At 57.3% G+C, this 24,654-nt stretch overlaps 1 protein-coding gene across 2 annotated transcripts; it reads right to left on the reverse strand.

Moving 5' to 3' along the window:
- TFAP2E (transcription factor AP-2 epsilon) lies at positions 1-23,935 on the reverse strand. 2 transcript variants are annotated; one of them, XM_075773857.1, is made up of 8 exons: positions 23,723-23,935; positions 23,166-23,612; positions 22,815-22,866; positions 7,709-7,927; positions 4,566-4,794; positions 4,186-4,304; positions 1,633-1,774; positions 1-1,218 (listed from the first exon to the last, which is right to left on the reverse strand). In XM_075773857.1, the coding sequence occupies exons 1-8, from the start codon at positions 23,747-23,749 to the stop codon at positions 930-932; spliced, it is 1,524 nt and encodes a 507-aa protein (XP_075629972.1). In that variant the 5' UTR covers positions 23,750-23,935; the 3' UTR covers positions 1-929. The 2 variants fall into 2 exon arrangements, with proteins under 2 accessions (XP_075629972.1, XP_075629974.1); XM_075773859.1 differs by lacking the exon at positions 7,709-7,927.
- Positions 23,936-24,654: the final 719 nt, after the last annotated feature.

Genomic DNA, 24,654 nt, shown 5'->3' on the forward strand with positions numbered 1-24,654 from the left:
AACTTTCAGATTTTAATTACACATAAATAAATATATACAGATTTAGAACAGTTCAGTTTGGCCTGGTTCAAGTTCTGCTCCTTGTGCTTTATTAATCATTATTAATTTTAGAAACTTGTGTGCCGTTATCTGTAGGTTGCGGAGTTTTAATTAGTCCCGGGTTTAACTTAACCTGCTTTATCCCCAGGTGTGACCGTGGCAGTCGGGAGGGCTCTCCTCGAGCGGTCCCTGCCCTGGGAGCCATCGGCTGCGCGGTTTCTTCCTCCCCTCGCGGTACGGCTCAGGGCTCCTCGGCCCCGGGGAAAATCCACCTTGAGTCTCAGTTCGCAAATTGTAAACGAAGTCTGAAACCGCTTTAAATCCAAAGCAGTTCTGCTGGCAATTTTTTCTTGGCCTGGCTTTAGGACTGGGCTGTAGGTGGGGAAATAGGAAGGTTTCCTGTGTTTGCCTGTCAAAACCAGCGGATAAATCCAGGTGCAGCCAGCGCTCCAACTCCCTGCCCTCTGCTGCTCCTGCCTCTGGTTCTTGCATTGATGAGGCTTTTGCTCTTTCTTCTCAGTTTTTCACTTGGAACAAATTCCTGGAGCATGTCAGGATTTCGCTATGGGTTTTTAAAAAACAAAACAAAATAAAATTGCACATGACTTGGCTTCCTGCATCCACAATTTAAAAAAAAAAAAAAAAAAAAAAGGCAAAACCCCAAAGCCATTAACCTGGCTTATTTATTTTCTCAATCTCACTGTGTCCATTAGAGTTGTTTTCTTCTTAAATTCTTTAAATCTTCTTTTTTGTCTTTTCTTTCTGAGTTTCATCCCAAGTTCAAATGTAGCAGTTCAGAAAACAGTGCACTGGATCATCTTTCCCCCCCCGTCCCAGTGCTATCACCACCGGGGAAAGCTCCCGCCGGGGAGAGGACAGGAGACAGCACGTTATTTCCGATGCTTCACTTCTTTTTCTGACGCTTTGGAGTCTCCGGCCGTGTGCCCGTTCCCTGTGCTGTTCATGAACATTTTATCCAGCCCCTTAAGGGATTCCACCAGGTAGTTCTGGAAGGCGGTGAGCGCTGCGCAGATGGCTGGGCCCCCGAAGCCGTGGGTTATCAAGCTGAAATGAGTCAAACAGCTCTGGACACCGGGCTCTAAGATGAGGGAGGGGCGGCTGTTCCCCAGCGGCGAGCGATCCTGCGCTATCAAATCTGCAAACTCTTTACAAATTTGCCTGAAAGAGAGAGGTTTGCGTTAGGATCGATGCTGTTGGGGAGCTGCGGGGACGAAGGTGTGTTTGGGGGGTTCTTTTCTTGCTCCCTGCCCGACCAGCTGCCTCCCCTCCCGGAGCTGTCGGCTCCAACCTGGGGAAAGCCCCTGGGTGCAGTCGGAGCCGGTGCGGGTGCCGCTGCTTCGAAGGGGCACGTGTGACAGCGCCAAAATGCTCCCTGGGGTTAGGTTAAGCTCTCCGGTGTCGGAGCAAGCCCTTCGATCCACGCTAACTATTCGCCGCCGCGCATCGGTCAGGTCTGCGTGCAGCGTGTGAGGCCATCCCTTCCCCGCACACCAGTGAGCTTTCGGGGCTAACGCCGCCCTCCCAGGCCGCGGGCACCTAACGCAGCGGTGGCTCGTTGCCGTCTGTACTCACTTGGTAGCCAGCAGCATGTTTTTCCTGGTGTGGAGCTCCGTGGGGTCGGAGTGCTGTCGGCACAGGTACTCTGCCGCCGCCTTGGCTGGGAACTCCGTTTCGCACACGTACCCGAAATCCCGAGCCAGGTGAACGGCTTCACCTGCGAGGAGGACAGATCAACAAGCTGTGTCAACACCCGCGTGAAAGGAGAGCACTTTCTGTGGCATCTTCAGCCATCTCACTGGTGTGGCTCATTTCTGCCGGGATCGGAGCACTTTCCTTTCTCAGTGGCCACCCAAGAGCTCTCGGGGTCACGGGGGCGTTTCTCACTTCACACTTCCCTTGCTGCATCTTTCTCTCCCTGCTTCTTCCAAAATTTCCTGCCTGGCCTCTCCAAATTGAGCAGAGGTTTGAACAGGGGCTGGAGGGTGACAAAGTGACCTCAGCTCCGTGGCTGCTAGACATAACGGGGGTGTGAGAAACGGGCAGGAGGAAGGGGTTTACATCCTCCCGCGGTGAGCAGGGGCCCTCGGGCTGGACGCGCGGGCAGCCTATCCATCACCCCGTGGAAATGCCCACCCATTGATGGAATTGATCCATCTCCAGGCGTCCCCGTGGAAATAATCAGAGCTGATGGCAATTGATCATGCCCAACACCCGAAATCCCGGTCGGGCAGGCAGAGCTAATTTGAGTTGCCCCCCTGCTGCTCACATGTATTAGGCCATCCATCCTAACAGCATTAACCTACATCCCATCACGGTCTCCCCAGCTCCCAGAGCTCGGTCTGTGAAGCCACGTTCTGGGGAAAGTGTCCGTGCTTCCCACAGAACGAGAATACTTTCCACTTTATCTCCTCCTCCTCCAAAGAAGGAGCAAATAAGGTAAACCTAGAGAATAGGAACTGCAGGCGTCTGAATGTTAAAAAACAATCAGAAGGTAACAGCTGCTGAAAACCAGTTATTGTGGCAATAAAAAGGGCTGTGTGACCTCATGGTGAGAGCAAGGCTGGAGCCAGGATTTAGCTCCTCCGCGAGTGTGTGTGAGTGGCTACGTTAACCCAGTGTTTTAAAGGCAATTTGGCTGCTGGCTTAGAGAGGTTTCAGCGGAGGGGACAAGGAGTCAGACAGCGGTGTCGGAGCCCGGGGGGGGCTGGAGGAGAGCCTGGGGGGGCAGGAGCCCTCAGCAGCAGACGGCTACAGGTGCCTGTCTGAACGCACGCCTCTTCCCGGGAGCTCAGGGATGTTTCTGAAGTCGAACTATAGCCCTGCTGCTCCTCTGGGTCCTCGCTGGAGCTACTCCCACGGAGCAGGAGTACGCGGTGTACACAGCCAGGGCTCCCCAAGGCACCTCGTGGTGCTCCCTGGGTTCCCCGGCACCCGTAGTCCCCCATCTATGTGAACAGCTGCGGGCCGATGTAGGAAAAAGTATATCGCTAGCACTCAAAAAACCCCCAGTATTTTTTTTAAATGAGCAGACATTGGGAAGGCAGAGGGGAGAAAACAAATTACACCACGACAGCAAATGTCCAAGAAAGAGGGTGCCTGGGGCACAGGGGCACAAGGCAGTTTCTGTCTGCTGAGTAATGACAATGCAATAGCACCTTCCTCTGGGTGAAACAGCTCCCGGTACCCTAACGCTTATGTGCAGGAGGAAATTGTATCCATCGAGCACACATGGCACCGCTCTTTTATTTACTATGAGCTGGTAAGCAGTAACCACAACATCAGCAGCCACCTGAAATCAAAATGTACGTTCCTTCCTTCCTTTCTTTCTTTCATTCTTTTCTTTCTTTTCTTTTAATGGAAATCAGCCTTTCATTCAGCACGAACCAACTGCCCTCAGTAACAACCTCCGCCTAATGAAGCGGGTCATTTAATTTGCTGGCAACAATGGAGATGATTTTCTATTCAGAAACCGCGGGCAGCTGCCTCCAACACGCTGGGCACAAACACAATGGATTCCAAAGCTCGAAGGGAGTCAGAGCTGTCATTGCATTTGTTTGCATCCCGTGTCCTTTTCTCCCAAGATGCAGTGGCGACATCATCACCGTAGCGCAAAAAAAAAGTAGGAGGGGAGCAAATAAACAAGGGGCTGTAAGCAGGGGCAGCTCACACGGCAGGGCAGGCAGCACCTTTTCCATAGCCAGCCCTTAACGCTCCGAGGACGGCTACCGCAAACGTCACCTCCGCCTGCGAGAGCTCAGAACCGTGCGGCATCGCCGCGACGTCTCACCTGTCCCGGGGGGAGGAGGGCAGGACGCGGATTGTTAGAACCGGTTCGCAGAAGTGAACGGTGCGTTTAGACGCAGGCGGAAGGAAGCTCGCGGCCCCGCGCGGGCCGTGGGTGCCTGTTCCTAAAGGGCTCCGACTGGTCCGACAGAAATGTCCGAGTTTGGGAAGGCAGACATGCTTGAATCAGCATGGAGACTCAGGCGGGGATGTTTCCAGTCACAGGCGGTGGTGACCGCTGCATACTTTGATTTAAGTGTTCGCATTTGTGGAAAGCTGCAAATGAAGGGTATGGAAGTTTCGGCACTCCCATCCTCTGCGGGAGTGGAGAGCGGCTCTTACCTTCCACGAGGGATGTCAGCAGGGTGACGTTGGCAGCTTTGCGCCTTCCTGCAGGTAGATTTAGTCCGATTTTCTCTAACCTTTCCCTTAGACACCGACCCCCATTTTTTGATTTTGCTCTGAAAAGAGAAAACAAGCAGGGGGAAAAAATGATAATGTAATTAATGTTAAAATAACTGTAATCTCAGTTTAAACTTTTATGGTTGAAAGGAAAGAAGAAAAAGCAACAAAAATGCTGTTCCCCAATATACCACACACCAGAATTTCTCGTCTACGTTAACCTGAGAGGTGAGAGCTGGTGCTGAACACAAAGCTTACTTTGGCATTGCCCCCCTGCATTTCAGCCCCGGGCTGCGGCAGGGCTCTCGGGAGCAGCTCACCTGCGGAGGACTCCTCCGAGGAGAGAAGCGTTGAGACACTCGGGGGGCGAGAGCCTTCTCTGCACCTCCCCGACGGTCACCTTGTACTTGGAGGTGGAGCTGAGAAGAGAGAGGCGGCCAGGCACGGAGCAGAAGACCTCGTTGGGATTCGTCACGCCTCCGATCAGGCCGTCTTTGTTCATGGACAGGGTGGAAATGGTGGTGCCGTTGGCCTTCGAGGGGATGGGCACTGGGAGACAAGGAAGAGGGAGAGAAGAGGAGACCATGGCTGAGAGAGCCCAGCGCCAGGGAAGCCGCTCGGTGACTCTCCCGGCAGCTCCCTACCCCCCAGCACGGCCATCCGCAGACCTCAGCATGGGGATATCTCAGTCAGTTCCTTATTTTCCTCAATACAAGAAGAGAGGTGGGGCGATGAAACTAAACTAAAGAAAGAAAAACAAAACAAAACAAAACAAAAGAAGCCTGGACTCTGCTCTCGCCTGCTTTCCCACGCCTCCCAGCTCTACTGTAATTAAACCCAAGGTTTTGGGCTGGTCTCCTGGAAGGCTGAGGACTGTCCGCAGCATCGCTGTCTGGACCTGTGACCAGCTTCTCCTCCCTGTCTCCTCTGGGCACTCCATGGAGGTGGGGTGGCAGGGCGAAGCGCTGGCTCGTCACACACCGGCCTGGGTGCCGTTCCTCTCCCGGCTTTGGGTCGGGGTTGCAGCTGCAGCCCAGCTCTGCACAGGCACACGGCTGCGTCCCACCGGGCAGCATCAACGGGGCTGAGCCACGACCTTCACACCCTGCACAAACCCCAGGAGATGCTGGGGTGGCCGAGAGCCGTGTTTGCCACTGTGCGCCCACAGGAATCCGTGGAAAGAGTTTCTTTGACTTCAGCTTTGGGACTAGCCCCACAACAAGCCGCAGCCCTAAACTTTCATCGTCCTTGGCTTAAAGGAAGCTTGAGAAGATCAAACCCAATTAATCCAGCACAAACTTCCTTTTACTTAGTGGGCAAAAGCCAGTTAACACAAGAGGTTAGACAGGCAATGGTGACTGCACCGGGCCCATGGCATCACACGGTGGGCAGGGACCTCCCAGCCCATCCAGTGCCACCCCCTGCCATGGGCAGGGACACCCCCCACTAGCCCAGGTTGCCCAAAGCCCCATCCAACCTGGCCTTGAACACTGCCAGGGAGCCAGGGGCAGCCACAGCTTCTCTGGGCAACCTCTGCCAGGGCCTCAGCACCCTCAGAGAAGAATTTCTTCCTAATCTAAATCTCCCCTCCTTCAGCTTGAGGCCATTCCCCCTTGTCCTGTCACTCCCTGCCCTTGTAAAAAGTCCCATACGTCATTCCATACGTCATTCCAGTAAGATACGTTCTTAGACGCAATAAAGGTTTATAGGTTAAAACTGGGGCTGAAACTTGTGCCAAAACTCTTTGGCTTTTATGTTCTTAAAATTAATAACCAGTTTAACTCTGGAATAAAGCAGGTTTTGAATGAATCCAAAGAGGCCTGCAAATGCCATCGCTCCAGATCATTTCAGCCCTGGCGTTCTTTGTGGTTCCTCGGTAATGACTGCTCCACAACGCACGTTCAGATGGTTCCTGCAGGTAACGCAGCAACGAATACCAGGGCGAGATGCAGGTTTTATAAAGGAAATACACATGCCCAAAATGAAACAGAAAACCCAAAAATTAATTGGGGAGGGTACGTAGACTGGACCTATTAGGGGGCACTTACAATCAGCATATTGTAAACACAGCTCAACAACTTGTTAGTGTGGCAATAAAAAAGTAGCACATGTTACATAAAAAAGGCTAATGTTTTAAGAGTAAAAGATGAATGGAAAGGAACTGAGGCACATTAAGTTTCCCCTCAGCATGAAACTTGTACGAAGTCAGGGGACTGAAGGGCAAGATGCACTGGTGCCCCGCTGCAGCCAGCAGCTGCGGTGTTGGCGTTTGCCACGACTGTAGCTGGTTGAGGGATGTTCAGGGAAGAACAAGTATGGGACCGTCACCATGAGACGTAGGAAACCAGAGCTATTTCCAGGCAGCAGCAACTTCAAAGCTTTCTTCTGCAGCCCCAGAACAGGTTATATTTGTCTCTAGGGGACAGCCTTAAAATAAAAAGTCAGAAGCATGTTTTACAAATATCCAGGCATTGCTGCCAAGGTGTGTGTCACTTCAGGTCCGGGCACCCAGCGGATGTTGGTGCTGCAGCAAGCGCCACCCCCAAACCAGACGCCCCTGGAGAGCAGGTGTTGCTTGTAGTATCATATACTTTGTCTGTCCACAAAGAGCTCGGCATAATTTATATACTCGCATATTTGTGCATGCCTGAAATCATGCGGTGGCGTGCATTCAAGCCGCATGCGTGGCCGGGGACCTGCATACACGAGGGACTGAAGAGCCATGCAGGAGAGGGGACCCACGGCACGTGTCCGTGAAACGTGACATCTGGGGAGGGGGCAAGCCCAGCCGGCACCGGCGTGAGTGAACACCGGGGCCTGTGGAAAACCGGGCTGGAGATCAGCCTGACGCAGCTCCAGCACGTCTGCGAGTCGCCCCACACGCACCGGCAGCGTGCGGGGAGGGGCAGGGCAGGGCGGTGGGAAGGCACGGATGGATGCCGATGCACAGCATGGAGACACCACACCACTTCTGAAACACGTACTGGCATTTTTAGGAATGATGTTACTGTCAGAAACAAATCCCCTTGAAAGCTGGAACCCAGAGCCTACCGCTGCGAAGGTTAATGCCCAGCGCGGTCAGGTCAGCCCCGCTCCGTGCCGCAAGCAAACCGTGCAGGCACCGGCCCCTGACAGAAGACGAATGTTGGCATTGCTCTTCTGCCTCAAGGACTCAGCCGAGGCCAGAGCCCCGTCACATTCGGCACGTGCAGGCGTGGGACAGGGCCGCCCGCGTCGCGCAGAGCTTGCACCCTCGGCAGCGGGGCACGCGGAGTGCGAGGGGAGAAACAGAGCGGGTGGCTGGCCCGGCATCACGCAGAGGTTAGCGGCAGCGCTGGAAACTGAGCCGGTCTCTTGAGTCCTGTAACAGTGCTTCATCCATTAGACAACGTTGCCTCAATACAACAAGAATAAACATAGCCACATTCGCCATTAATTATTAATTATTGTTATTTGGCCTCACCTGCTGCTGTTTGCCTGGTCTGATCTGCAGCTTGTTTGCCCATAAACATGCTGCAGGAGGGAGACAAGCTACCATTAAAGCCTGACAGCTTTGTTTCCTTGGCTTTTGGGGAACCAAAATTGTCTCTTGTCATCTGAGTAAACCAAAAGTCCCCCTCGATCTTCAGTTGCTGCTTTCCTGTTCCCGCAAGCAGCAGGTGATCGGAGCACCTGAGCCAGCCTGCAGACAAGAAGGAAGCATGAGACCGTTGCAGGTCGGCACGGCGCGCAGCCGACAGCCCAACGCCCCGGCGCGTGAGCACGCCGACCCCCTGCGTCCGCTGCCGCCGCGGGCAGGAGCCGCGGGACCCTTCCAAACCAAGATGGGTGCATGCAGGTGCCTGGCCCCGCCGGGAAGCGCCGCATGCTGCTTCGCACAGCCTCGCGTCCAGGGTTGATCCGAGCTACGGGGCAGAGAAATAAACTGTTGGAGCAGACACGGGGTTTTCACGACGAGGTTTCTGGGCGCCAGGCGCCGAATAGCCACAACACGAGCGGGAGGCCCTCGGTGCCATCGTGCCTGAGCGGAGGAGCGGCTGGGCAAGGCACGGACCTGAGCCCCACGCGGCACCGTGCAGCCGGGAATAGAAACGTCACATCGGCGTCACCGCACTGGTTGCCCCTTCTGTGGTTTTGTGGGTTAGGTCGTAGGAGATACTTGTCCTTGGCACGGGGGCAGGACATCACCTTTCCCTCCGTGAGCCGGCTTTAGCCCTGCTCACCCCCACGGCAGGTAACTCAGATACGGGGCTTAGCCAGGGTTAGCTCCCACGCGTGACCGTGGAAGGACGGCGTTTTCAGCAGAAACGCGCCCCAGAGATGCTCGTTCACACGGTGATGGGCCGACGCATCGCACAGGCTGACAAGGAACGGGTTAGACGCCGGCTGCCCGGGTGCTTGGCCCCCTCCCTCGGGCCCTGCCTGATGAGCGGGACAGGGCTCGGCTGGGTCACCCCACCCCAGGGAGCTACAAAGGGCAGGACAGGAGCTGCGTTTCCTTCTGCAGGGCTCTGCTTGGGCTGGCTCAGTCAAAGGAAGGGGAAGAAAGGGACATTAGGCTTTTAGTGACTGCTCAGACACCTCCTGGGGAGCGTGAGGTCTTCCTCTCTTCTTGTGTCCCTCTCTGCTATCTGCTCTTATTATTGTTTCCCAATTGGCCCCACGTGAGCTCTGCAAGCTGTGTGATGGGTGGGTGGATGGGGGGAGTGAGCTGGGGAGCCTGCAGCGGCGCTGGGGACGGGCCGTTCCCGAGAGCTGGGAGCTGCGGGCAGACCCACCGGTACTGGGGGACTCCGCTCTGGGGCCTCGTGGCGAAGACACGGCTGGATCTGGGGGAGCGAGAGGGTGAGCATCCATGCTGTGCTACCGGCAGGCTGGTTCTCAAGCAAGAAATGCTGCGAGCGTGGGGGTCTTTGGGGAAAGTGAGCTGCCAAACGGGTCGGTGCTGCCCGGGGAGCTGGGGATGGCAGGGAGGGGACTGATGCCCTGGGCATGGTCCTGGCAGGGTGAGTTACTGGAGAGACCGCAGATGTGTCTACATGGGGGAAAGGGGGAAAAAAAACGTCTTAGCTCCCTGAAACACCTCGGTCATTGAGGCTTGGTTGTTTTGCTATGATGTTCCCCAAAGTTGTTTTGCTCATTGCTTTAGCTGCCAGGCACTCCTGAGAGGGTTTTTCCCCAGGGGAGGGTTGCTTAGTTCAGCTTCATCCTGCTGCTTCTAATTCAGCGAATCCAAAAGGCCTCAACGGGTGTTGCTGGTACTCAGCTCCTCACGCAGAGGTCAGCTCGGCTGCGGCTTTCACAAACTAAAGCCCCAGTGAAGCGTTTTGTCCTGGGGATGCTGCGGCGGGGCTGGGTGCAGGTAAGCACTGCAGGGCTGCGCAGCGTGAGTATCCGAGGGATCTGATTTGAAAGGGAAAACGGATTTTGAAATAAGATTATGCTGACAGACCTCAAAGAGCTTCGCACGTTGCTAATCCCCAGCCCAGTGCTGGTACAGGACCAGCCACTTAGTCATGAACTCGCCCCCAGAGCCTGTGTGAGCTGGCTCATTACTGCAGCTGGGGAAAATTGAGGCACAGAACAAGTTAAATGATTTACCAAAGATCAGGTGTATGGGCATGATCTGAATGCATGCACTTCTGGTCTGTGGGAACGCTTTTCTAAGCGATCCGGGCTTTACAGCACTCCTAACGCTCGGGCAATAGCTACAGAAAACTGATTAAGTACGGGCTCTGTTTTCATAACTCCAGACTTTGTTTTCAATGCTGTGAAACGGAGGTGTTGGTCACTGCATCATCTTGTCTCATGATGCTCTTGTGTTTTGAAGTTAGCTGCTGAGAATGGCAGCACGTCAATAATAGGCGGAATGTGGGAAGGGAAACGATCCTTGTTTCTTGTGTATGATCTCACAGGAAGCGTTTCCATGAGGCTCAGCATCTCATCGCCGCCTCTCACGTTGCAAGGCAGGTATCGCTTGCGATACACGACACGTTTCACGCGTGCGTTGAGCAGCAGCGCAGAGCGACGCAAACTCCACGCGAGTCGCCTGCCCCGGTGCTGCGCAGCAGGTACCCACGGCTTCGTCTTCCCTTTGAACCCGTGAGGCTTGTGATCTCCCATCGGAGATGCCTTTTTTGTGCTGAGTCGGATGTGATTTGTCTCTTAACCGTACCTTGGGTGTAACTGTCTGATGATGAAACTCACGCAGCTCCATTTGCTGTGGCATGGAAAGCCCTGATTCAGAGAGAAAGTGATTTCAAAACACGTCCTGGTTTCTAAGAACACCAAAGGCTTCGTCCCTCGACTTTCCTGAGCTGGAGAGCACCCTGCCTGCGTGCAGTTGCCCCCCATGTCCTGTGCAGCCAGCAGCCTGGGGGTAGCGGGGGGCCCGCAGGCTGGGACGGCCGCGGCCGGTTCTCTGCTCTGCTGAGGAATTGTTTTACGATGCCGGGCGGGTCACCTCCCCAGTTTGGGCTCGACTATCTCCATCAATAAAATGGAGATAATATCTACCTGGGAGGGATGCTGTGGTACCCAATTAAAATTTGCCAAGTGATCCCTGGATGAACGATTTCTGCAGGTGAGAAGTCCCTGGGTGGTAAATGTAGCCAGAAGGACTTGGTCCAGCGCCTAAGCACGGGACGTGATGATGCTCCTTGGGGTGGCAGACAGGCATGGAAAGGCCGTGCCCGTGAACCCGAGGTCCTGGTACCTCCAGCAATGCCACGGGTGGGATGGGATGCCACAGCCTTGTGTCTGTGAAGGCTTTTCAGGAGATACCGGGCAGCAGGTTGAAAGAACTGATGACCGCTCGGTTGTGAATCTAGCTGATGGAGAACGGAGCTTAGTACCTTCAAGGTGTCCCAAGATAAAGCATAAAGTTTCTGACACTTTTGCTCTGGTTTGCAGAGGTGGGTCCCTTGGCTTTTAAGTTCCAGGCACAAAGAAGGAGCAGCAAAAGAAGCCCCATTCTTCAAAGGCTTTTACCCACGGAGCTAGAAAACCTCAGAGAACGTCCTGCTTTTCCCCGACGAGTTTCAGGATGGATCGACCCGCAGCCCTGTGCTTCTGCTGCCTCCTCTTCCCCCTCCAGCGCGGTCCAGGGTGATGATGCTCCATCACCGAGCTCCTGCGCTCCCTCTCCTTCCTCGTTTGTGCTCACAAACATTTGTGCCTGAAACCACCACTATGATTCCTGGAAATGGCCACTTTTACGTGTACATATTCAGTGCAAAAGGTGCATCTGCAGCCTGGGCTCAGGCTCTGCGTGTGGGTGCTACCGGGAGCTGCGGGATCGCAGTGCCCGTGCTCGGGGGCTGACTGCACACCATCAACTTTTGGTGTTAAGGGAAAAGACTTTACCTACAAAAAGGAAAAGACGAAGTACTGACTCAATTTTCATATGAGACGTGTGCTACCTGCTTGCAAAATGATTTGTAAGCAGGCAAATTTGTGGTACTTGGAAATCGAATTGCTTATCGTGGTGTTATTTGTTCAGTTCCATTTCCAGCCGGAGCTTGGGGTGCTGCGAGGGGAAAAACAAGTCCAGAGGGAACATGCAAATCGCTGCCCGTCTTACAAGTCTGTTTTCTTCTCTCCTTAGATACACTACAGGTAAATCCTCTTCCTCAGCAGCGCTGAATCCCTGGATATTGGAGCTCTTGTTGCAACATCTCTTTCAGAAGTGGGAGTGTGCTGCAGCTTAGATTGCATTTTAAAGAGGTATCAGTTAATCCTTTTAGGAGACTACCTGGGACAAAGCAATCTCTCATCTCCAGCCATCCCAAAAGCATCTCAGCCCCTCAGTCCCCCTCTGGGGCCATGCACCGGTCAGCTCGGCCGCGTCGGGCATTGCTGCAGGTTCAGGGCAGCCCAAAAAAAAATCCCGTGGGAGGTCTGAGTTGTGCCTGCACCGTGCAAACCTATATTTCAGCTGCTCCTCGCTGCAGCTGCTGAGGTTTGCTTCCATGATACTGCGGGTCCAGTGAGGACAGCCCCCATCCTGCCAAGCTTTGCTCCCTGCGGCAGACGGGATGTTCCTGCAGCTCTGCCCCGCTCCGGGCAGGCAGCGGTGGGAAGCTCCGGCTGATGGATGTTTGCGCGTAGCCCCTGATGAAAGGCGCTCCAGAAAAGCGAGGGATTGCTGCTGTCTTTCAGGAAGAGCTTTCAGCGAGCTAGTCTAACATTCGTTTGAATGTCTCTTATGTAAATTATAAGACGGAGATACATATATAAAGTAGTATCTCCATGTGGGTGTGAGCCAGAGGCAACTGCTCCTACCATCACTTTAAAAGCCCTTTTTCACTGAGGAGGTGCCGCAGAGTTCAGCTGCTTCAATTTCCTGGTGTTTCAGCAGAGAGGTATTTATTGATGGTCCAGGGAAAGAGGTCAGTGCCATCAGCTATATTTCAAACCCGCAGTCTGTAATTATCCTTTCTTCCTAGAGGGGATTATACAGGTATTTTCTTTATCTTGAATGCACAACCTGAACCAAGTCCCCATGTCAAAGAGCCTCTCTAGGAAACGCCGTAAACTGCTCGAAGGCCTTTTCAAATGGAAGGGTGGAAAGAATCTTGTTTTTTATCTCTGGGCTTTCCAGATTGCTGAGTCCTGATAGGGAAATAGATCTCGGACCCTTGGAAGAAGAGAGGGAGCAGGCAGCCTCAAACTATTCCCATGAGAAAGCTAATCAGGAGAGGTCCCATGCCTATGCAAAGTTCCCATACTTAACATTTTGTTTCCCATGCAAATCAATACGTTAGGTTACGAACTAAATGTTAAGGTGCCATGTGAAATTAATTGCATTTTTCTTTCTGTGCCTCTGTTTTACCCAGCGACGTACCCGCCGCGTGTCACTGCAGGTGTCTCCGTGGGGAGTTTCGGGATGGATCGATGGGGCAGGAGGGTTGAGCCTCCCCGAGACCAGCGGATACGACGTCTCAGTGAAGGGTGGAACCCGCTTAGTACATCGGGTCTTGATAGGAACGGCCAATCAATATAACAACAACATTTACTCAGACCTCGGCAAAAGCACCCTGTGCTCCTCCAGGACTGGGAAGGGGATTAGTAAGTGGTTTGCAACTAATAATTTCCTTGCTTTACCATTTAGGAATGACTCGGCCTCAAATGTGCTGCTTGTTCAGAATATTTTGTGAATTTTTTGGAAACTGCTCACAAACAATTTGTTGTGAGCTCCCACACGTTCCCCTGCTGCACTTCGTTTGATGGATCGGGTTGTGCTGTCCGGGGAGCATCCGATGTAGCAGCCTGAGCAGTAACCTCAGGGATACCCCACTGGAAAGTGGCAAGTATTAATGATTAAAACGTCCTCCTAATGAGTGAAAAGTGCTCGAACTTTTGCAGGAAATGAATGAAAACGGATTTGGATTCTGCTTTTGAATGTCAAAGTGTATTTGCAGCTTTACCACAGGTGGGTTTTGCTATTCACTGACAGAGCAGTGCCCCCATCCCCTCCCCTGGCGCTGCCCTTCTCACTCCTACCTTGGCAACTTCATTTGAAAAGCCAGTTTAGTGCAGTAATTCAGATTATTTCATTCCCCCCAACTGAAAATTATTTTTTTCTGAATCTGCAACTAAGCCCTTTCATATCTACATTAGAAAAAAAGCCAACTATTTGAAATTCAGTTCAATAACAAACTGCTCTGGCTGGACCCATTGTAGCTCTGTATCCAGACTTTGTGGCTTTCACAGCCCAAAACACGCGGGTGTCGGGAAGGCAAGAAACCGAAATGGGGGGCTGGCGAGCGCGAGGACTTAAGCCAAAGGAACTGGAAGCCTGCGCTGCTCTGTGGTAACACCAAGGAAAGTTTCTCATGCCCGGTTCAGCCGCGCCGTGCTGTGCGGCAGCGAGCGCTCCCGGACTTGCACACACGCCACAGCTCTGCCCTGTAGCATTAACCATCACAGGTTTATTCATTTAGCAGCACAAACTCCCATTACATTTTGGCAACCAGTCTACGGGATCTTTATGTGTTTAAACAGTATAATCCATTTTACAGTAACATGCTTGGGAGGTTTTCCCTGTATTCCCTATAGAAGCGCCTGAATTTGTGTGGCTTAGATCTACATAATCTAAAAAGGGAGAACAAAGATGCAGTGTCTTTTGCGAACGGCGGCAGATCCTATGTAAGCCACGGTAATGTTGCTATCAATTTGTTAAAATGTATTTAGATTATTGAAGGGCAAAAGACCCTTCAGCAAAGATTAGACATGAATAAGAACAGAGAAATACTTCTCTTCATATAGAACTTGCTGCCAATCCGCAGAGCTTGCGGGAGGGTTTCGATCTGAGCCTCAGACCGCAGCCATGTAAATCTGTCGGTTCACCTGCTGCTCTGGAGCTGCCGGCTCGCCCGGGGATGGCTCTGCGGAGAGGTACCGCTTGCCGGCTGTCACAGCGAAAATGCTTTTGCTTTCGCTTGCTCGGAAGATGCCCTGGCTTTCGAACGCCTGTGCGTCGCTGGGATGGCCAGCAAAGCAGACATGTCGCAGCCCGGTCAGCATCGTGCCCCGGCCAGGACGCACGTCGCAGCCCGGGCTGCCAGGACACACACCAGGAAACCCCTCTGCAGCGGCCGGGTCCCGCCACGGTGCCAGGGAGGAGCAGTGTCCGTGTCTTTGGGGAAAACTGACCGACCACAGAAATAACACGGGGACAATCCAGGTGGCTGTGGCGCCGCTCTCGCAGTGTCTACAAACCCTCTGAGGATGTTTCTTCAATGACTGCCCCCATCTCTTGCTAACTTGGATCTTGTGCTCGAAGCAGCCCTCGATACCCTCGGTCGCATCCTCCGCTCACGCCGCGCCAGCCCCAGGGCTGCAGCCCCGCTTCCCCCGGCACGTGGGGCCATCTCGGGGCTCCCTGGGGACACGCCGTCCCCACGCAGCCACCTCGCTGGGGACACCGCTTGCTCCCCGGGACCTGTCCGACCAGTCCAGAGGGAATAGAGCCTGACCCGATCCCTCGCTCCCTGGCGCCTCAGCACTGGGGTGACTGATGCCAGATAAATGCCTGAGATAGAGGGTGGGGAGACTCGGCCTGGCTGGAATCCCAAGCACGCGCCGCAGACTTTGCAGAAGCAGCCACGGCTTTTTAGGCTGCAAAGGTGAACCCGCTCACAGCTCCCCTCATCCTGCTCCAGAGCCCCTCACTCCTGAGCCGCAGGCACGCCATGTGCAGGGGTATTTAATTGCACTGGGTAGTTTGGGCTCATTTCTAGCAAATCTTTCTTACTCCCTTGTGCTTCTCTGCTCTTCTCCACCAAGCCACAAGGCTTAACGTCTCTCCCAGCCAAAGGCACTATCCAGGCACTGCAGAGCTGGGTACGGGATAGCGCACGGAGACGAGAGCTGAGCATGCAGCAGCTCCAAGCATTATATCCACATTTGCTAATTAGTTCCTCTATTAAGAATTAAAATAAACAAACAAATGGAAGGACAGCAAGAATGAGTAATTCCCTAGGATCACACAGGAAAGGGTGGGATGGCTTAGTGGTTAGGGTGCTAGTCTAGGACTTCAGAGAACCTCATTTGGGCTCTTCAAATAATTAAGACAGATTGCAAACATTTTTTTTTCTGCAATCATGTGTCTTGGAATATTACTAAGCCCAGAGGAATGGTCTACGTTTGCCTCTGCTCTACTGCAGATTTGGTGTGACCCTGGGCTGGAGGCACATGAGCGGGTCCCCATGGGTCTGCCTGTGGGTGGGTGCCCCGTGGGACCCCGGTGAGGCGCGTGCCTGCTGCGTGGCACCGTCTGCGAAGGGAAGATCTCAGCGCCATTTCCTTCATGGGGCTGACGTGGGGACAAGCACCGCGGGCTGTATGTCACCTGGCTGAGGCTGCTCCTGCTGGCCCCACTGGCAACCCACCAGCGGACAAAGCAGTCCCCGTGGGAGCTGGGCCCGTGGTGTGACACGGCAGCAACCCGCCGCCCAGGAGGGTGGGAGTACGTGCTGTGCTCTTCCCTAAAAGCTTTCATGCCTTTACACAGTTCTTCAAATTACAGAGGGAGTACACGGGGTGATGGGGTGGCCGGGGACAGCCAGCCCCTGGTGAGCCCTTCGCCCACAAGCACGGACGGCTGCAGCCCTGCCTGCCCCAACGAGTGGGGTCTGCGGCACCCGAACACCGGCCAAAACACTGAGCTGCAAAAGTAGAAACTGAGGAAGAGCTGCTCCAGAGCCAGCCCAGTGTGTCCGTGGTGCCTCGCTCCGTGCTGTCCCATGGAGAAACCTCACCCGGGGTCCAGCTCCTGGAGGAGAAACGCCGTCGGTTTGACTCGCAAGCCGCATGCCGAAGAGCAACCCAAGCTGGCTTTTCTGAACCTACCCTTTAAGAACTGCTCTTTACTTCTAACAAAGAAAAAAATTCATTTAAAAACATCTAATTAAACAGTAAGTCATGACAAGGTACATGAAACTTGGAGATAACACATGCCTGGGAGGCAGCGGGGAGGTTGAGACAAAGCCCAGCGCCTTCACCAGTACCCGCGTGTGTTATCTCACATGAACACACACCTGGTTTTATCCTGGTGCAATTATAGGACATTAAAAATATAATTTTAATGGAGGAATGGTGATCTGGATGCAGTTCAGAGTAAAAAACTTTCTTTTAAGTTTCTCTGTTTGATTAGTAGGTGTTCCTGCCGCGCACGCATGTGTGCGCAAGGGAGAAGCGCCCGGATCTGGAGGTGTGACTGTGTTTTGATGAACGCTGTATCTCGTGGTGTGTGCGAGGGCTTGTCTAAACTTTAAAGCTTTTGTGAGCAGCGCTAAGGCAGCAAAGCCTCCAGTCAAGACCTGGCTTGTCCCAAGTGAGCCCCTTTTCCCACTCAGGCAAACTACCGCCGCGGATAAAGGTGGAGAAGGCCAGGAGGGCTCTGCCAGCCGGGCTCAGCACCCTGCATCTGACTGGAGTCCAAGCACCTCCGCCCACGTCCGTGGACGGTGTTATAAAAGACCTGTCTTCGCAGCCCCAGGTGTTTTACAGGATGACCTCATTTATTACCTTGCTCGTCACAGGAAATGATGTTTATCTGATCTACCATTCTTTCAGGATTTTTTTTTTTTCTGCCACATCTGGCTTTATGCGGCATTTCTTACAGCTCAGTTCCTCTCTGCACTGAAAGGAAGGAGAATTGGCACCGCTGCCACCATGCCAGCGCCCCAGTCCTACCGGCAGCCCTGCGTGCAAAGCCCACGGGGAGATTTTCCTTCAAAACCCGGAGCTCGCGTGCAGTGGCGAGTGGATCTAAGGATCTCGGTCTTAATCTCCCTCCTCTGCTGCATTCTTTAGTAGTGACAGCTACTTCTTGCAATATTTCTAAATGTGGGCTCGGAGCACTCTGAGGCACAGCTTTCCATCTGTCTGTCCAGCATCCAGCCAAACAGGTCCACATTCCTGAGCAGAAACGCTAGTGCTGCTACTCTGGAGCAGCTGAAAAGCCTTGGATGGAAATTTAAACAAGTCACAAACACGAGGGAGAGCGCAGCGGCCGAATCCTGCTGCCTCAACGCGCGGCCAGGGCAGTTCGGCCCCCACCAGCCCCGCAGCTCCTGTGCGCCGTGCGCGCCTGGGTGCCAGCGTTGAGCCCACGCTGGCTACACCCTGCTCCGTCTGTACTCCAGGTTGTAAAATGCTGCAGCCAAAACGCTTGCCCGCGAGCGGGGCGCGCAGGCCCCTGCGGCTCTCCCCGCTTCCGCTGCTCGCGGGGCCCCGTCTCACCCCAGCCCACCGCCGGCAGGACCGTGGGCTGCTCCTGCACCCCAGCGTGCCCCCAGGTGCCAGGGAAAGAGATTTGCTTTTAATTTGTAATAAAAAAAGCTCTATCATCAGAAGCTTTCGGCTGATCCTGAAAGGATGTCAAAGCAATAAAACCCCTCCTTATTTTATGACCAAGCTGCAGGATTTTTTGCTACCAAGTGCAAACGCTTGCTTTCATAAACAGAAACTCACGCTCTGCTCGCGCAGAGGAGGGAAGGACCCGCACCAGGAGTAACGGCTGCTCAGACGGGGGCTCGCTGCATCCGCAGCCGTTTGTCTGGGGGGGTTCATCCCGGGGCGTGAGTAGCTGTGCCAGGGCAGCAGGTGAACCGAGCAGAAAATGCCTGTAACTGCTGTAGCCTAAAGCAGCCAGAGCCACGGAGTAAACTTTTTCAGAGTTAATTTTACTGTTTTCAAGTAAAATATATTCCTGGTCTCATATAAATGCTTGGGAGGGGGGAAAAAAAAAAAACCCAAAACCGAAAAAAAACCCCAACCCCTCCAAACAAATAGAACAGCAATAAAAATGAGACAAAAAATAATTTCTGAAATTTTGAAAAGGAGGAAGAACAAACAAACGTGTATACAAAAAAAAAAAATATTTTTAAAAGCTCTTCTGCCTTATTCAGGAATTTACCCGTTTAATTCTCAAACTAAATACGTCCCGTTTTTGTCACGCCACTACGGGGGGAAGCTCATCCTCCGTTTTTCTGCGCTACTCCGTGCTCGAAGTGAAATCCCAGCTCTACCTCCGCAACACATCGCATCCCCGCAGCCAAACCGGGCCCCCCGCACCGGGTTTCCCCCGGACCCCCCCGCATCACCCCCGGCCTGGGAGTAACGAACCGGAGCCAGTTCCGAGAACGATCGTGGAAATCGAGTTTTGAACGCCAGTTTTCAGCCCGGACCTGCCGGGACCCGGCTCCCCCGGCCCGGCGATGCGGGAGCCGCGCAGCCACCGCCGGGGCTGCGGGACGGGGACCCCGGGGCCGCCCCCCGCCCCGAGCCCGTGGGAGGCGATTCGCCCCCCTCTCCCCTCCCTCCGCCGCTTGCTAAAATCGAGGCCACCTCCAGCAAAAAGGGGCCGGAGCGCTGCGGGCTCGGGGAAACACAGCCGGGGTGTATCAGCGCGCTGCATCCCTCAGATCTTCACAGCAATCCCCTGTAATGCCATTAGCCGCTAAAACCGGTGAAGTTTATTTAAGAAGGAAAGGGGACAAAAGCAAACACGCAGCCAGGGATACTCTGGCATCGCGCTCCGGGCGGTTCCTTCCCGCAGCGCCGGGCAGCGCAACCCCCGCAACGCCCCGTCCGTGCGGGGGGCACCTCTGCGATTCCAGCCCCCCGCGATGGGGACGGGCCCCGGAGCCCCCGGGGGGGGGGGGGGGGGTGACAGGCTGCGGGGGCACCCCCGGGGGCTGCAGGCGCTTCCCCCGCCCCGTTCCGTGCTGGTTTTGACTGGGGGTCCCTGCGCTCGGCTTGAGTGAAAAGCGGCTCCGAGTAGAGGAGTGAACAGGCGGCTTTAGGGATTTGGGGCAGGTGATTAATATTTTGTTGAACCAGGACAACAGTATCTCGGCAACTAATTAAGGAGATATTTATCTGTTTTCACATGCATAGATTTATATCAGGTTTCTGTCCGACGGCCATACCGTGAGGAATTCAGGGATTAATCATCCCCGGTGCAGTATTTGAGATCCCGGCGCGATTTATGACAAAACTGCGCTTTTTAACGTTTACCCTCACTCCCCGCGGGGAGAGGCGCACCGAGAAACCCCGCTGTCCGTCTGCACATCTCCTCGCCTTCGCTGCCTGCCTGGAAATCGCTCGGGATTTCTCTCTGATATTTTTAATTTTTTTTTTTTTTTTCCTAGGGTGTAATTCATCCCGGCCGCGGGGTCCGGAGCTTCGCCTTGTCTCACCTCTCGCCCCCGATGTGGCTCCGGGAGTCAGCTCAAAGCAGACAGAGCCAGCGAAGTGAGAACGACCCCGTATTATATATTAAAATTTGAAAATAAATTAGACTACAAAGTAATTAATTCGCCCGGTGCGAGCGGAGGGCAGGGCCGTTTGCCGCTACCGCCCGGTAGCTCCTGCGCGCAGCGTTGCCCGGAGCGAAGCGCCCGGTTATTCGGGGACCCGCACACCATCAGCCGCCGCTCCCGGGGCCGCCCGGGGCCTGTCCCGGTCCCCGGGGTGACCGGCTGCCGGGGCTGCGGCGGGATCCGAGGACATCATCATCATCCCCCCCCCGGCTGCAGCTGCCGTAATTCCCCGGGTTTCTCGGGAGCGCAACCCGCCCGTTTCAGGGCATCGCGGCTATCGAAGTACGGGCGAACGAGGGCCCGGACGCCGCCGGAGCCCGGCCCGAGCCCCGGGCAGCGGTGCAGGATGCGGCCCCGTGGCGCAACCCCCGGGACGGAGCCGCGGCCCCGGGCGGCCTCCGGTGCGCTCCGGTTCTGCTACAAGAAACGACCCCCCCCGCCCCGCTTTGGGGGTCGCTGCTGGCCGCTCGGGGGGGCCCCCCCCCGCTTTGGATTTATCCATTTCTCAGGCTGCTCCAGCAAAGTCGGGGCTTCGAGCAGAGCCGGGGACAGCCCGGCAGCGCACGGCCCTCATGGCTGCGCTCGGCATCCGAGAATTCGCCACAATATACTTTGCATCTTTATTCCAAACACAGCAGGAAAAAACCAACAAGAGAACCGGAGCGGGAAGAGCGAGTGGCCGTAGGTACAAGGGCTGCAGACGCCCCCAGGGCCCCGCTTTTCAGCCGCGGTTATTTGGTTATTTTCTTTCTTTTTCTTTTTTTTCAATTCGAAAGAGAGACGAGAGGATCTGCAGGCACAAATCTGGCACTAAACAACAACAAATCTTCCCGACGAGAGTCGAAAATTTCTAAGTAATGGCGCGTTTTGAAAAAAAGGAGAGGGGAAAAAAAAAAAACAAAACCAAACCAAAACCCGACACTATAACTTCAACCGAACTTCCAGACAAATTTTCTCGTTGCAGAGTGTTTTATGAAGGTCTCTCGAGTGCTGCTGGCACACACGAAGCACCGAACGCACGGCCGGCGCTCCTGCCTAACCCAAGTGCACACGCACCCTGCAGCTTGTTGCAACCAATTCTCATGCAAGGATATTTAATGAAATGCCTCTCGTGTGTTCTAATTAAAGCTAAAATAATTAGGGTCATTAATGCTCCGCAGAAATGCCGCGTGTGATGAAGCTGTGTTCTTAGAATAACAATTTGCATGGAAAGGGGGCTGTAACGCACCGTGAACGCTGCTCCCCCCCCGTGTAACGACTGCCACGGCCGATGGCGGCGGGGGAAGAGCCGCACGATCGGGAGGTTTTTCCCGATTGCCGGGGCTGGGCAATTACCGGGGGGTTCGGCTGCGGCCGGGCCATGAGAAACGTCCCCCGAACCGCGGCGGGCCGGGACCGGGGCCGGGACCGGAGCTCGCTGCAGCCCCGGACGCAGCCGACGACCTAAAACCTCCCGGTTTCAACGGCGCTTTGCCCGGGCCCGGGCCGGCCGGAGCCAGCCCCCTCTGCCCCCGGAGCGCTCGGCGTTTCCCCCAGCAAGCCCGCACCCGCCGGGCTACGGGCACCGGGCCCGCCCGCGTTAACACCCCGCCGGGCCCGCACCGGCGGCTGCGGTTTCGTTTGCCCGCCGGTGCTGGAGACCGTTCCACGGACCGGCAGTTAAACACGTCCTTTCCCTCTACAGATTTTTGTAAAAAAAAATCGCGGGGAGAAGCCAAGATCAGCGCTTGAATATTTCATACGAGTTATCGCCCCGAGCAGCCGCATAAATCGCTCCCGTCCCCCTGCTCCCAGCAATGCCCCGGTGAAGTTTTTATTAGAAAAATATTTTACGGGGTTGAGCTGTTTTAACCGCGGGGCTTTGTTTGGAAGCGGAGGGGCTGCTTAGCAGGTCGGGGAGAATCTGCAGTAAATTACGAGAGGCGGCGGGAGATACCGGGGGCCGTGCGGAGCCCCTGCCCGCAGCCCCGCTTCCCCGCCCCGGCCCCGGGAGGGAGCGGTTGGCCTCCCCGCCGGTCCCGGGGGCAAAGTCCCGTTTCTGGAGCCGCAGACGGGGAGTCCCCGCGGGCCCGGGTTGCTCCCGAGGCGGGGGCCGAGCCGCGGCGGCGGGACTGGGGCGGCCGCCCGGGATGCGGGATGCTTCCCCGGCCGCACGGACGGGCGGCACCGGGTTCCTGCGGCCGCGCCACCTCCTCGCCCCCGTTAAACGCGTCCTTCCCCCCCGGTACGAGCCCCGCCGAACGGCCCCGCTCCGCCGTGGCCCAGCGCTTTCCCCGCCCGAGGCGGCACCAGGGCTCCGGCCCGGAGCGGCGGGACCGGGAGAGCCGGGACCTGCCGCCGAGCCCCGCCGGGGCATCCTCGGGGCTTCCCACACAAACCAGCCGTGGCCGCCGGCAGGGCGAGCCCCCGGGGCTCCCCGGTAGCCGGGCCCGTCCGTCCGGGCCACTCGGTGCCCGGTACCGTGAAGGCGCGGCGGCACCGGTACCGCCCGAGGGAGTCCAGCGGACCGGGGGCGGTGGGACGCGCTGGCCCGCCGGGACTCGCCGCTTTCGTTTCAGCCCCGCCGGGGACATCAGCGAGCCCTTCCCGACGGGAGGGGAGCGGCCCCGCGGGACCGCTGTCACGGCAGGGGGGGGGGGGGGGGGGGGGGAACCCGACGCGGGGGAGCCCCGAGGGCAGGAGCGGGGAGCGGAGCCCGGCCCGGTGCCGCGTCCCGCGGTGCCGCCGCGCTCTTACCTTTCTTGATCACGGACTGATCGAGCAGATTCATCCCGCCGTCGTCCACGGCCTGAAAGCACCGAAACAAGAGCCGTCAGCCGGCGGCTCCCGGCACGGACGGGCACCGGCCACTCGGGGCGGCGGAGCGAGGGGGCAGCGCGGCCGGGACCCGGTAACGGGGCTCCCGCCACGGCGGCCGTCCTTGCCCGGGGGTACGGACGCCGCCGGGCCCGACTCATCCCGGCCGGGACCCCCATCCCGCCCCCCCCCCCCCGCGCCGGGCACACAGGCGGCGGCGGGATCGGTCCCCACCGTGCCGCGCCCGCCTCCCCCGGGCGCTCTCCCCGGCCTCCCTCCGTCCCCCGGTACCTGGATGTCCTCGATGCCGTGGTGGCCGAGGCCGTGGAGGCCCAGCGGGCCGTCGGCGAGGCCGTGTCCGCCGTCGGGCAGCCCGTGGAGCAGGCGGGGCACGGCGGGGTACTCGCGGCGGGGGTCGAGCCCCAGGGCGCGGTGGGTCTGCGAGAGCAGCCCCGCGTCGTCCTGCCGGCCGCGCTGCGGGGGCCAGGCGGGCTGCTGGTGCTGGTGCAGCGGGCTGAGCGCCGCGTACGGGTCCCCCAGGTGCGGGTAGCCGGGCTCCTGGCCCTGCGGGTAGGGCAGCGGCGGCTGCGGGTACGGCGGGGGGAAGTAGGGCGGCTGGAAGTCGGCGGCGGGCGTGTGGCAGAGCGGCGGCGCCGAGCCGTAGGGCGCCTGGTTGAGCGCGGGCAGCTGCGGCAGGCGGGCCCCGGCCGGCGCCCCGGGCAGCCCCTCGGCGCGGTCCTGCGGCGGCGGAGACAGCGGCGGTGAGGCGGGAGCGGACCCCCGGCCCCGACCCCCCCCGGCCCGGCCCCGGCCCGTTCCGCCCCGCCCGCGCCCCGGCCCGCACTCACCATGCCCGGGTAGCTGTGCACTAGCATCTGTGCGGGCCCGCGGCGAGCCCCGGGCGGGCCGGGCCCCGGGGGTGCCCCCGTCTCCGCCCCTCTACCCCGCCGGAGCGGCGTCTCCCATCGCTCGCCCGCCCGCTCCTCTGCGCCGGCCCCGACTCCATGCACGCCAGTTATAGCGGCGGGGGCGCGCCCGCCGCGCCGGGAGCGCGCGTCAGAGCGCGGGGCCGGGGACGCGCCGCCCGCTCCCGCGGGGCCCCGACGGCTCCCGACGGCGGCCGGCGGGCGCAGCGGGACGGCAGCGGGAGGCGACCGGGGAGGGGGGCGAGGGGCGCCCGCCGCCCCCGGGAGCGCGGCCGGTGCCGCTTCCCGCGCCGTCGGGTGGTCCCGCTCCCGCGGCTCCCGACGCCGCTCCCGTGTCGCACGGTGCCGCACACCCCCCCCCCCCCCCGCCCCGGTGCCACCCTGGGCTCCCCCCGCCCCGGACCGTGCCGCCTGAGAGCCCTTGTCGGGGAGCGCCCCGGGCCGGACTGGGGCCTGAGCCCCGAGGGCCGGGAGGGCCCGGGGGTGCGGGCGGGCTGCGGGGCCGCGGCGGTGCTCTACGCTTTGACTTTATTAGCCCGAGCAGGGAGCGGGCGCCGTGGCCGTGAGCGCAGCGAGGGCCCCGGCGGCAGCTGCAACCTCCGCCCGACGGCGGCCGGAGCGGGGCCCGGGGCCAGTCCTGCGGGGAGAGCGGGGGGCTCCCCCCGGGGCGCTTCCCTCTCCTCCCCGACAGGGAGCGGGGAGCCCCAGCACGGGCCTGGGGAGAGAGAAAAGTGTCTGGGGGTGCTCCGGGCCTGGTTCCTGCCCGAGGGGACGGGCGGGACTGCGGGCGCAGGGCGAGACAGAGCCGGGGGAAACCGGGGAGCGACGACAGGCAGCATGCCTGCCTCCCCGGG

Source organism: Balearica regulorum, chromosome 22 (assembly GCF_011004875.1).
Source record: "Balearica regulorum gibbericeps isolate bBalReg1 chromosome 22, bBalReg1.pri, whole genome shotgun sequence".
Taxonomy (NCBI): domain Eukaryota; kingdom Metazoa; phylum Chordata; class Aves; order Gruiformes; family Gruidae; genus Balearica; species Balearica regulorum.